The sequence below is a fragment of the Amaranthus tricolor genome, chromosome 8, assembly GCF_026212465.1.
Source record: "Amaranthus tricolor cultivar Red isolate AtriRed21 chromosome 8, ASM2621246v1, whole genome shotgun sequence".
Taxonomy (NCBI): Eukaryota; Viridiplantae; Streptophyta; class Magnoliopsida; order Caryophyllales; family Amaranthaceae; genus Amaranthus; species Amaranthus tricolor.
In genome coordinates, this window is record NC_080054.1 from 16,509,882 (window position 1) to 16,523,867 (window position 13,986).

The 13,986-nt window shown below is 31.3% G+C and overlaps 1 protein-coding gene across 1 annotated transcript; it reads right to left on the bottom strand.

The window, feature by feature from the left end:
* Positions 1-1,408: 1,408 nt before the first annotated feature.
* On the bottom strand, positions 1,409-11,828 carry LOC130820953 (probable 7-methylxanthine methyltransferase PCS2). The gene is made up of 5 exons (XM_057686521.1): positions 11,598-11,828; positions 10,087-10,198; positions 8,579-9,001; positions 6,818-7,090; positions 1,409-4,911 (listed from the first exon to the last, which is right to left on the bottom strand). The coding sequence occupies exons 2-5, from the start codon at positions 10,159-10,161 to the stop codon at positions 4,570-4,572; spliced, it is 1,113 nt and encodes a 370-aa protein (XP_057542504.1). The 5' UTR covers positions 10,162-10,198; positions 11,598-11,828; the 3' UTR covers positions 1,409-4,569.
* Between the last annotated feature and the right edge of the window lie 2,158 nt (positions 11,829-13,986).

The window sequence follows — 13,986 nt, forward strand, 5'->3', positions numbered from 1 at the left end:
ATAACATAATGACATTGGAATAATAGAATATTTTATTATATAACACTAAAAAATATAAAAGAATTTATAAAGAAGACAGATATAAAGTCATCAAAATTAGGATGACTTTTTGCGTCTAGAAATGGTTTAGTTTATGTGAATCATAAAATTTATAATACCAATTAAATAAAGTTCATATACTATTTAAATTTCATCATTAAAATTTTGCTTATGTTCTAATATTTCAATATATTTCTTTTCTTATACTTCGCATAGGTGAAACACACTTAATAACATTAGTATAATAAATTATTTTATTTTAATTCAAATTAATATTGAATTTGTCCATAGACGACCACTAAAATTTCAGAAACGGGTATATTTCTAGCTTTTTTTTATTTTTTTTATTTTTTTTATTTTAGAAGATCAAACTCTGTTGTGCGAAAAATGAGCGTACACAACCCACTTAAGTTGACTGCTTCTCAATTTCACTTGTTTAGTGCTTTGGTATTCGTTATAATTTTCAAAACCAAATAAAGTTGGAGAACTGCGGTATAACAAAATAAAAATATTATTCCCTCTCTAAAGGCTTTCAAAATGAGTGGAGTATTTAATAATTATCCGATGTTAATAATACAATTCTATTTGATCTAACTTTAAAAATTTACTTTAATAATCTAAAAATTAATATTAACACAGCTACCCAATACTTGATTTAGAACCTACTCAAAATACTTAGACTCGAAATCATTTCAATAACTACTCAAAATACTTGACTCGAAATCATTTTAAAATGTGTAAACATCCTAGTCTCTCTGTTTTAACTAGAGATTTTCATTCGGGTGATCGGGTCTGTTTCAGACAAATATCATTCGGTTCGGTTGTATATCGAATCAGTTATTTTTCGGATAAGTGTTACGACGGGTCACACTCGGGTCGGGTATGTTAGTCACGGTTCGGTTGAAGATCGATTATTCGAGCAATTAGATTAGCATAGGTTCGATGCCGGTTGAAGTTCTAGTCGAGTGTCAATCGGTTTCGGGTTGTCATCGGTTAATAATTGGTTTGGTTTTACCGGGTACAGATCGAGTTTGGTTATTTCTCAAGTAGAATTTGACTACAAATTGCTAACCAATATCGATCGAGTCAATATCAGATTAAGTTGTTAGTCAATTTTTAATTGATGAGATTCCCTTTACTTAAAGCAATATAGTTAAAATGCAACTCAATTTGTGATTATTACTTTGTTACTTTTACTTGTTTGATTGTAATTTAAAATTAAATAACTATCAATTTTCATCTAATTTGATTAAAAGTAGTTAAATAAACATCAACCATTAATTATTTACTGTAAATATATAAAACAATGTATGTATAAAATTTATTCTATTAAAATATATATTATTTTATTAGATTAACTAATAAGATGATTGAATATGAGTCGATCATACTTAAATGTTATAATAAATTGGTTCAGGTTTACAATGAGATTATGAAACAAACGGTGAGATTATGTGATGAATTGTCATGGCATAATATAATATCAGAGCCCATGGTGTTTTTTCGGCGACCTATAACCTACTCACCTTATCGGTTTTCATCATCTACCGAAATAACTTAACTAAAATGGAAATAAAAATCCAGATTTCTTCACCGAGACCTTTGTTGCAACTTTAACAGTTAAACACCAACAAAAGTGTCTCTAAACCGGAAATTTTTTCCGATGAACTACCTAACCGGAGTTGGGAAAGCCACCCAAATTCACAAAACAATCAAACACAACACCAAATCTAGCAAATACAGTGAAAAAAAAAAAATCAAAGTCAGCCAAATCGAAGTTAGCCTTTGCTTGCTTACTATTTTTCCGGCGAAGGAAAAATTACTCCCGTTCAATCCACGAGCAGGCCGTCACCAAGGTCTCGGAAATCCGAACCGGCGGCACGGCCTGCCCTTTAAAAATGACGTCAAGGCAGAAGGGAGAAATGAGAAGAATTAACAATGCCAGCAATTTAGTGAAGAAGAAAGGAGTAGAGAGCAAAACCACAAGCAGCAACAATGGTAGTATTTTAGTGAAGAATAAAGGAGTAGAGACAGAAAGCATAAACCATAAAAAGAAAACTGATTTTGAGAGGAGAGAGAAATTCCAAAGCATTTTATATAGAGGCCACTACTACTAAAAAGTCATAAACCCACCCGATTTCCCACTCACCCACATCTTATTTAAAGGGTGTGGGTTTACTCACTCATTAAACCACGTCGTCTTGGAATTTTGATTGTAGGGCAATGGACACTATGACTTTTGATCCGTCTGACTTTTTATCCATTGTTTTCACTTTTGGTAATCATATACAAACTGCAAACGGAGAATGTGTTAGTGTGGATCGGGGTGAAAGTGTTGATATTTCTCTTTTTCTTTATTTAAAAAATTGTCTTTTAATTTTTAGTCTATCCCATAAATTGTTATCTGTTAGTCAATTGACTAAAAACCTTAATTGTACTATTCTCATGACCTATAATGGATGTATTGTGCAGGATGCTCAGACCGGGACAATAATTGGGCGTGGTACTGAAAAAGGAGGCCTATACTATGTGGAAGAGGCAATTCCAAAAGGTCACACTTCGCTTGCTCATGGGTCTCCTGATCTATCAATTATGGATGTGGCACCGACGTCTAGGTCATCCTTCTTTAGGTACTTAAAACATCTTTTTCCTTCTCTTTCTAATTGCAATACCTCCTTGAATTGTGAATCGTGTGTTTTAGCCACAAGTCATTAACACTCATATACCCCTAGTTCAACTCATAGTCTTAAACCTTTATTTTTAATACATTATGTCCTACTCCCACTTGTGATACACATGGTTTATCGTACTATATCATGTTTATGGATGATTGTACTCAAATGAGTTGGGTTTATTTTTTGAAACACAAGTTTGAAGTCTTTGATGTGTTTATCAAATTTTATCATATGATTCTCACGCAATTTCAAACCCAACCACAAATCCTTCTGTCTGACAATGGGGGTAAACATGTTAACTTAAACATGAAAAAAAATTTATTTCAGACCATGGCCTAATTCACCAAACTACTTGTCCTGATACCCCCCAACAAAACGGGGTTGCTGAACAGAAAAATCGTATCCTTCTAGATATTACCCGAGCCCTTCTGTTTGAATCACATGTTCCCCCTTATTTTTGGCCAGAAGCCATTGTTACTGCCACTTACTTGACCAATTGTCTTCCCACAAAAACTCTAAACTTTCAAACCCCTATACATACCCTCCAAACTCATACCCTTATTCCTTCCTCCCGCTCTTTACCTCCCCGTGTTTTTGGGTGTGTTGTCTACGTTCATCTCCCCAAACGGGATAGAAACCAACTTGAACCTCGGGCTGTTAAATGTTGTCTTTGTGGGTTATGAGGTTACTCAAAAAGGGTATTGGTGCTTTGACCCAGTTCATAATAAGTTGTATACCACCATGGACTGTGAATTCTTTGAAGACTCCTACTATTTTTCCCAACTTAGTCCTCCGGGGGAGAGTGTTGGTGATGATCTAAGCTGGCTGATATATCCAATAAGGATGGACCCTCCAGAGCAAGTAGGTAACACCGCTGACATGCCCGGTACAGTGCAAACTGATGATGTGCTATTGTCTAACGATGTGCTTAATATTCAAAACAGGTATGAGTTACCACCTAGAAGCACAAGGGGAATACCATTGAAGAGATATTCTCGTCATCAACATGGGAAGAAAAAAGAGAGATGATCAAAGATGTTTCCATCATCAACATGCAATAATCTCGGGCGAGACTGACATTAATCTCGTTCAAGATTAAAATGGAAAAAGATAGTAACTTTTGGGCAATTGGAGTCTTGGGCGAGACTAAGTTAGTCTCGGTCGAGATTGATAATCTTAGGTGAGACTAATGGCCGATTTGATCGTGATTAGAGTTTGTGGAAAATAGTAAACTTTGAACAAGGCTGAGTCTCAAGCGAGACTTAAAGTGACTTCAATTGAGATTATATTAATCTTTGCGGAAATTAGGCACGATGGCACAGTTCAAATTTCAGCATTTAGGGTTTTTTAATCAGTTTTCTCTTAAACCTAGTTTTATTTGTAAATGAGGGTTAATATATGAACGCCTCATTGCTTGAGTTAATTAATTAGGATTAAGGAGAGGGGATTAAAATTGTGAGAGCCACAAATTAAGAATTGCTAGTGAGCAAGCAAATGTATCATCTTATTTTAGTAATCTCTAACATAGTGAAAAATATTTTCCGTGTCTGATAGACGTAGCTCTCACATTGATGGTTAACCAACTTAAATTTCTGATGTCTTTATTTATTAACTTAAATATTTTTGATAGTTGTTTATGCTGTCCGCACAACAAAATGTTACAAAAATTAATAGAATGTTTCAACTTAAAAATTGCTATTATTTGAATAAAAGTGATGGAGTCATGATCTGTAATTCAACAAACAGGGTAGAAACAACAAAAACACCATTATAATAAACAAGGCAAGTAAGCATATTATTTTTTTCTTCTTAATCATTAAAGACTCTTAATTAATAAGTTATTTATAAAATAGTGTTAAATTTTTCTAAGTAAAATGGTAAGAGAATGGTTTTGAGCAAGATACCCAAGATCCAAATGTTGGAAAGCAAAGTAGACAAGTTTATCAAAAAAAGGTTGCAAAATTTGATCACCAAAATGATGTGAAATTAGTGATTCTGAGAGGGCATAAGTAGACTTTGCCAAGACTTGTGCTCTTTCATGCTTGTTCTTGATCTCAGATGCAGAATCATGTATTACTATTCTTTTTTCCTCAATTAAGAATGACCCTTCTTTTTTTACAACACTTTCAAGTTGATCCATGCTGGGGTGATACGCAGGGAAATTGAAATTATCTAACTTCTCTTCTTTAACTAATCCCTATAAAAACATGAATTGTGAGTTAGCTCCTCTTACATGTAGAAAATAATTATTTTATGTTATTCAAACTTCAAACACATTCTACTATGATTAGGGCCGTTTCTGACCATAGGCAAAGTATACATTTGCCTAAAGCCCGAAATTAGAAAGAGTCTCAATATCTGAAAATTTTGGTTGATGACGTTGATACTAAAAATTTCTAATTTATGATTAGTTTTTTTAATCAATTAAGAAGTATATGACATGTCTACATTTATAATGATAAATATACTATATAGTATTCGATCTCTATTATTTTTTCAAACATCCGTTAAAGTTTAAATCGACCATTTATAAAGAAGGCCTATTTTTTTCAGTTTGCCTAAGGCTCATGAAATCTCAAGAACGGCACTGATTATGATAATTTCATTAAATAGCTAACACCTACATAGAATTTGAGGAGTTGATCAATTCAGAAAATCTTATTCTTATTAGTGATGACACATAGATTGCGTTAATAGTAAATACCATTGCAACTTCAAATATGTTCAAACTTCAAGAAGATGCGTTATAATTTACCAGGCTACAATATGACTAACTAATAATAGAATATAATAATAGAATTGATAAGTGCAATTATTTGCACTTATTTATATCATTTTATACTCCTTAATGATGTCGTTGTTAGTAATTCCGTGCTTATTTTGAAGATTTATGCTACTTTACTAGTTTTGGTTATTAATGTTGATTTTGAGTGGTTTTGATTGTTGGAAGCATAATTCTTATGGTTTTAATGATCACAGAATTTACTAAGGGAATTTTAGCTCGGGTGAAGATGTTCTACAAAGAAAATGAGCAAAATTGTAAAAGTGTATTCATAAAGCAAAAGTGTTGAGGTGAAATTTGATACATGTCTACTCTTTTGGTCATAACTTTTGATAACTTTTGATAGGAAGATCACATTAATGTATGGTTTGCGGCATTAGAAACTAGACTTCAAGAGCTTTTCAACGGTATATTATGTACCCAATTCCAATAACCAAGCAAGAAAAAAAAATCGTTTGAAATTTGCTGAAATTGTCAGCCAAAAAAGCTAGCTCGTCTGCGTGGTCGTGGAAGAGGCCGGCGACTAGGCTTTTTCTTCTGAAATCCATGCAGCCCATTTTTCAATACTTTAATTTTGTATTGTTTTCTTGATCTTTATTCTTAATTAACTTATAAGAGTTTATTTAGTGGTTAATAAGGGGCAATTAGAAAAAGCCTCCTTAAGAGGGAGCAAAAGGGGGAGATTGAAAAATCCCTTCTTCCTCCATAGAACTCCATTTTCAATACTTGTAAGCTTTTAATTTCTTGTTTTTAATTTACTTTCTTACTAGTAATTTAGTCTTCTTTATCAAATTTGTATTAGTTTAATCTTTTCTTGTCAAACTTTAATTGTTTTTCTAGAAATTGTCATTTATTAAAAGTAGTATCGTTCTTCATATTTTTGTCTCTTGGATCTCTAATTGTGTGTCTCGCAGTTTAATTATTGTTTTTCCTTGCAATTTCAATATTATTATTTTCATTCATGCTTAGTATCATCTTAGGGTTTGTATTCATCGCTTCCACCAAGAATAGTGAGGAGATTTATTTTCTAGGGTTAAGGGTTGAACCTATAATTCAAATATGATATGATTATTGAATGTGTTTATGAAATTAGGATTAAAGTGATTGAATTGTGTCAATAACCCTAAATTAAATATACTTTGTTGGACTAGTCAATAGAACTAGCGTGTGAGATTGGAATCAACTTTGTTTTATCGTAAAAATTTTAGTTAAATTTTTATTAATTCATTCATTAAAACTAGCGTGTGAGAATAAAATTAATAGAAAACAATTAATTATGAAAAATATGGGAAAATAATAGAAGTTGAAGGAATAGTGATACCTCAGAAATAAGAGCAATAAGAGATTGGTTAATGATTTTGAGCTCAACAGTCCTCCAAGTGAAGAAATCTGAATCATTGGGTCGACCTAAAAGTGTAATGAGCATACAACCATTTGGCACAACTTCCTCAGATCGATTTTTGAGAAATTTAGTAAAATCATTTTCAAATTGTGTCCAATAAGCATTTCCAACTGCCTTAGAACTTGTTTCGGACATGTAGACGTTCCCTTTATTTATAGGCACACCATGCTCATTCCAAAGACCTGCTGGCACCTTCATTTCACAAACTCATCAAATATATATTTCATTATTTCTCCCAACTTGTTATGTAATAAATATTTACTTAATGTTTTTTTCTTTCTTGAGATTTTATTTTCTGGGGTTTTTCAATAAATATTAGGACTTTTATCTTATTTGATAATAATAGCCTTGGTATTTAAACAAGATGATGAAAATTAAAATGAATAAATAATACCAAACAAAGTTATTTTAATGGTGAATTTTTCATTTTTATTTGTAGGTTGTAGAAAATTATTTAACATAATTGGTCATTAAGTATATTCATTAGTTAGTCATTTGGAATGATATTATACGTCGTATTCAAAGCATGAAAAATTTGTCGTGGACAATTGCCAAATCAAACACTGAATGTAATCTTTTTCATTGTTGAATGTATGTTATATATTTAAATTATCGACATAATTTAATATTTTTTTCAGGATCTGCCCTTGCATTCCAACAATAAATATTATTTGGTTTGATTTGATATTTACAACTTTCATGCGAATTATCAAATTTTCTATAACTTAAAAGTACATGTGAATAAAATAAAAATATAGATAAATGAAAAAAAATGAGTTTGTAAATGAGATTTAGAGGGACAAAAATATAAAATGAGTTTTTAAAACAAATAATAAAATAAAAAACAGCCAACAATAAAAAAAATAATTCTAAAAAATAAATACTAGTTAGATCTATCAACTTTCATTCATTACCTCTTACAATAAAAAACAAACATTGACTATTACGTTTGCCACCTAATAACTTCGAATTTTAGTAACTTTGAATTATCAATCGCATTGCATTGTTGTCTTTTGCCAATACTTTTAATAACTAAATTAAATTATTTATTTTTAAATAAAACTTAATTGACTTCCTTACACAAAGTTGAATTTAGTTTGAGTTAAATATTACCCAAGTTATTTTGAACTTGCTGCACTATATCAAAAACAATTTTTGTTTTTAATTTTTATATAAATTATAGCAACTATAAATAGATAAAAAGATTTTTGAACTTATAGCATGTTTTTAAACACATAGAAGATATTTGAAGCTTATAAACAACATTTTAGCTTAAAAACATCGGAAAACCTTCATGAAGGAGTTATATTTAGGCAGGGTCATTTCTGAGGGTAAGCAAGGGGTGCCGCTGCCTAGGGCCCAACATATATAGGGGTCTAAGTTCAATGTAATCTTTGAGTCTAAAGTAGACTTTTTTGAAATAAGTCATGGTTGAGAATGGAAGAAGAAGATGAATCTTGAAAGAAACAATTTATTTCAATAAATGACAATGTATTCAGTATAATCAATCTTTTATAAGAAGGGTCCATATCTATTATTTTTCCTACAAAATATCAAGAAAGACACTGTATTTAGAAGAAAATGTTCGACACAAGATGCATTTCATTAATTTGGTGGTGTGTTTTTTCCAAAACACTGTTCTTTTTGATATAAAATAGAAAAATCTAACAAAAAAAATACCTGAGACAACCAGTGAAGAGCATAATTAGCATGAACAAAGTCCAAAGTATTATGATGAAAAAGTCTATCATAATAAGATCCAGGAGCACCCATGAAGAAGCACAAGGGATTACCATCATATTTTGTTTGTAATCCTTCTAAACTCATCAAATCTTTGAACAATTTACTGAAATCATTTGAAGGTAAATCATTCATGTAAATCTGGCATTTAAATCCTACTTCATCACATGATTCATCACACTCCAATTCCTTAAGTTTTCCTTTAATAACATTGCTTACCAATGATACTAAAGCTAATGGAACTGGGCCCACACCACATCCCAAATCAACAATATTACAGATTTTATCAACTCCATATGAAACTTTGAATAACGATTCGAGTACACTCTCCAGTAATTGTTTGTTCATTAACCACACTGTTTCCTGTTACATAATTAATCATTAATTATAATTATAGTAACATTAACATTACATATGGTTAATTATATTTCATTTTATCAAAAAAAAAAAATGTTAGTTCTTGACAATTCGTGTCATGATCACTCCATGTGTCCGCTTATGTGGATACACCTACGGGGCACCAATGGGCTCGAGTCCACAAAACCAACCACAAGCGTAGACTTGCATATACACTGATTCACTCTTTCCCAAATCATAGAGTATTAGGATTGTCTACCAAGCATAGGGCTAAACAAATTTTTGTCTAAACCGTAAACCAAACTGCACCAAGCCAAGCCGTAATTTAGGTATTTGGTTTGCTCTACGGTCTAAACGGTTCGATCTAGTTTTTTTCAAAAAGAATTACGGTTTACGATCTGGTCCCGGTTTTTTCATTTTTTTAGACTAGACCAAACCACAAACCGTACTATGATCAAAAATCATGAAGTTTTTTTAAAATAGATTGATCTGATTTTAGTGTCAGACCAAACCATATCGGACCAAGTGCACCTCCAACCAAGCATTATATGCAAGTCCACAATCCAATATATTAGTGACGTGGGATCTTCCTCACATGTAAAGTATTTTCAACACCCAGTCCTCCTCACATGTGAGTCACATCATATCCAAGAACCATTTTCGACTTTGATACCATGTTAGGCGTGACAATTTATCACATAATCACCCCATGGGCCCATTTGTGTGGACATACCCACAAGGCACCTGTGGGCTCGGTTCTACAAACTCAATTATAATAAGTGTTGACCTGCGTATACACTTGATGAGGTTCTCTCTTTACCAAAACCATATGGTATTAGAAGGCCAATTAACCAACAAACACTATATGCAATTTCACAACCCATCATTTTAGTTATATGGAATCTTCTTTACACGTGAAATATTTCTAACAGAAGATGTTAAAAATAGCATCATCAAGTAAATTTTTTTAATTTAAACAACTAATATATATATACATATTATTACACTAAAATTATAAATGAGTGACATTTTTATAGTTTCCCTGTGGTAAAAATTAATTAGTTATAAAAAGAGTACAAGTTTAGAATTACCTGGATAGAAGAGTTTCGGGAATAGCTTAGCTCTCCCTCACCTTTACTCATGTGGAAATGTTTGTTCATCGCCATTATGCTCTATTTCCTTCTAGCTTGCTTCTCATTTCATCTTTTTTATTCATAAATAAATAGAGGATATTATTCTTTGTGCTTTATTACAGTCAAAGCTCTTATAATAATAATAATTATTATATTAATGATATTTTATTTTAAAATTTATCTTTAGGTAGCTTGTTTGACTGACTTAGGCATGTACCAAACAAGTCGTACTCATCCTCTTAACTCTACCCGTTTTTGCATTTTTTTAATTCGTTTTTACAATTTTTTTAAATTTTATCCGCATATTTAATTAATTTAATTTTTTATCTTATCCAGACATTTTTCTTACTTACATATTAATTATCCTTTTCCTCTCTTCCTTTGAATTATTTACAAATTGTACTTTTAGCAAAAGTTATGAGATAAAGAGACTAAGGAAATAATTTATAGGAAATTCGTATAGAAACTCATGCAATGCACGAATTTATTACTATGTTATACTTCCTCTGTACTACTTGTCACCTATAAATCCCTGTATAACCAACCCTTAATTGGAAGAATTATGAGTGAAAACATTAGGTCAAATGCCCTTGAATCTTCACTATAGAAGTAGAGAGCACACAAATTGTTGTTTATCCTAAAAAACCAATTAGGCATAGAATTATAGATGAAGATTATAGGTTGGCAATGTTATCCAACAATTGTAGAACATGGTGTCAAAAGGAGAGATAGCTGAATTGTAACTACAGTGAAAATATGTGGACTAGATAATTCTTTGATTCTTATTTTAAGAAAATTGAAGATTTTCCAATCCAGATTTCCAATATCTAAACTCTCAAATAGACAATAGCTTGCTTCTTGATACCTTGTTGATGATCTTTCCTAACTTAAGATAGTCTGGAAAAACCAAAAGACCAAAGGCTTATAACCTGCTGATAATTTTTACGTTCCTAAATTACTTTTCTTATCAATTTACATTCACACAATCTAAATCAATAACACCACAACACAACACAATCTATATGTGTAATAAAAAACGTCATAACCTACATTTGAGGCTTTTGAGCCATTCTAAACCAGTCTACAAGCAACAAACTGTATACATATTTTTCTCTAATTTGTGGTCATTCTTCAACATTCAATCACAATTTCCAATCCAACAAATAATCAATGCCAAAAAAAGTCAGCTCTCAGATAAATCAACCACTCAACATAAATCAAAAATAACCATTGAAGTCAAGTACTCAACATTTCAACATAAATCAACCACTCAACATAAATCAAAAATCACCATCGAACTCAAGTACTCAACATTTCAATATAAATCAACCACTCAACATCAATCAAAAATTACCATTGAACTCAACATAAATCAACTACTAAACTCAAATAAATTAAAAACTACTCAACAATTCAACACAAATCAAAAGTATTGTAGAAAAAAAAAAATCAAAATTAGGGTTTATTACCCTCAAATCCGCCTGTGAGGAGAGGGGAGGAGTATGCGGTGGCCGGCTGTCGAGTGTCACTGTGAAAATTCGAGTGATGAGTGATGCTGATGACTGCTACCGGGCTACTGCTGCGTGAGGGGGAAGGAGTGAGCAGTGAGTGAGTCGTGATGACGGCTTGACTCGTGAGGGAGGAGGCAGTGAGTAGTGAGGGAAGGGTTTGAGGCAGTGAGGGTTTGAGGCAGCTTTGAGTTATTTTTATTATATATATATATATATATATATATATATATATATATATATATATATATATATATATATATATATATAGGGTTTGAGGCAGTGAGGGTTTGAGGCAGCTTTGAGTTATTTTTATTATATATATATATATATATATATATATATATATATATATATATATATAATATATATATATATATATATATATATATATATATATATATATATATATATATATATATATATATATATATATATATATATATATATATATATATATATATATATATATATATATATATATATATATATATATATATATATATATATATATATATATATACCGCTCCAGTCTCTAGGTTGTTGAGGTGTTGAATATTATGAGCCATCTCACATAGGTCACCCTTGTTTACAAATCTTTCACAAGCAAGACCGTATATGGAGGGGCGAAGTAAAAATTTTGGAGGTCTTATTTATTTTTGTAAAGTCTTTTAAAATGGGACCCTTTAGTATATTAAAAGATAAAAAAAATTTTACTTCAAGAAAATAATTTAAAACAAAATGTATTGTAACATTATATTACTTCAAATATAAAAATGGCTTACAAACAAATCACTTTAAAAGTGTGGCTCAGAACCGGGCCTCAATAGGACTAATATTTGTGACCCCTTATTTTTGGGGTCCCTAGGCGGTCGGCTATCCAGAATGTCTTAAGAACCTACCCTGCGTATCTGGAGTAGAGCCGAGAGCGGAAGGGACGAATGCCCTAATTTCAATATAAATATTTGTACAAGTTATTGTGATGAATTTGCGTCTAAAAATAATAAAAAATTAATTTATGTGACAATAAAATTTATAATACTAATCAAATGAAATTCGATATACTATTTAAACTTGATGGTTAAACTTTTGCATACATTGCAATATTTGAATTTATTTTCTTTTAATATTAAGGGGTCCTGCATAGGCGATGACATTTAACGACATTAATGTAATAGATTGTTTTATTTAATTAAAATTCAATATTAAATTCGTTTATAGACCAGTAAGATTTTTTTTTATTTAAATGACCAAACCCTTTTGCGTGAAAAATGAGCTTACACCAAATCCCCAACCACTCCATTACTCAACTGTTTCTTAATTTGACTTTTCTTTTTAGATAATTTCTTAATTTGACTTGTTCAGTGCTTTTTTTTTTTTTTTAATGTCACTTTGTTTAGTGATCTGGTATTCCTTATCATTTTCAAAACCAAATAAAGTTGGAGAACTGCCGTATAACGAAAATTAAAGTAAAAATACTATTCCCTCCGTAAAGGCTTTTAAAATGAGTAGATTATTTAATATTTGTTGGATTTTATAAATTTGAAAATACATTTATAATTATGTAAAAATTAATCTGAACATAATACTCAATTCCTTCTGTTAAAGCAAGTGCCAATAATCTTAATGATGACATTTACTTTAAACATATAATCGAACATGCTTTGTCTTATACTTTAAAGAGGATCGATAAAGATATGTCGGATATGGGTGATTTAAGGTTCGGAACGGTTGATAAGAGTTGCTTGATCAAAGCAACAAAGAAAAAAGCAGACTGTGAGTGGGTCGACCAACTACTCGATCGAGTTGAGCCTAGCTTGACCGATCAAGCGGTGTTGGTTCGGTCGAGCAAGGTGTCCAGAACAAGTCAGTAGCTTCACTGGAAGCTCGCTCGACCGAGCGAGGTAGTGGCTCGGTCGAGCGGAAGTCCAGCAGACTACATTTGATCCTGTTTTTAGTCAGAATTTGTAGTGACTATGCAATAATATGGTGCATTACTCTATTATTTATTGTAATGTTTATTGTCATAGTTAATTAGCGTGTTCATTGGAATGTTACATGTGAGTTTATGGTGATTTAAGAGGGAATATTAAGAGTGATGAATACCTTGCCTATAATTAGGATTCATCACTCATAGTAACATTCACCACAAAAAGCACACATATTGTTTAGAGGGCTATTGCATTGTTAGAAACTTGAGAGTGTTCTTACTTTGCTTTAATATTTGTGATCTTGAGAGATTGTTCTCAATATAAGGGAGGTTTATTATACTTGTAATTGTTGAATTCATTATAATAAACTATATTTGAGGGGGAAGTATTCAAGATACCTCATATACACTTGTGTTCAT

Bases quoted from the DNA above. Each gene is read 5' to 3' on its own strand.
- LOC130820953 (XM_057686521.1), bottom strand. From the start codon at position 10,161: ATGGCGATGAACAAACATTTCCACATGAGTAAAGGTGAGGGAGAGCTA. The intron at 9,002-10,086 runs GTAATTCTAAAC...ATTATGTAACAG, and splicing joins CCCGAAACTCTTCTATCCAG to GAAACAGTGTGGTTAATGAA. The intron at 7,091-8,578 runs GTATTTTTTTTG...TGTGAAATGAAG, and splicing joins CTCTTCACTGGTTGTCTCAG to GTGCCAGCAGGTCTTTGGAA.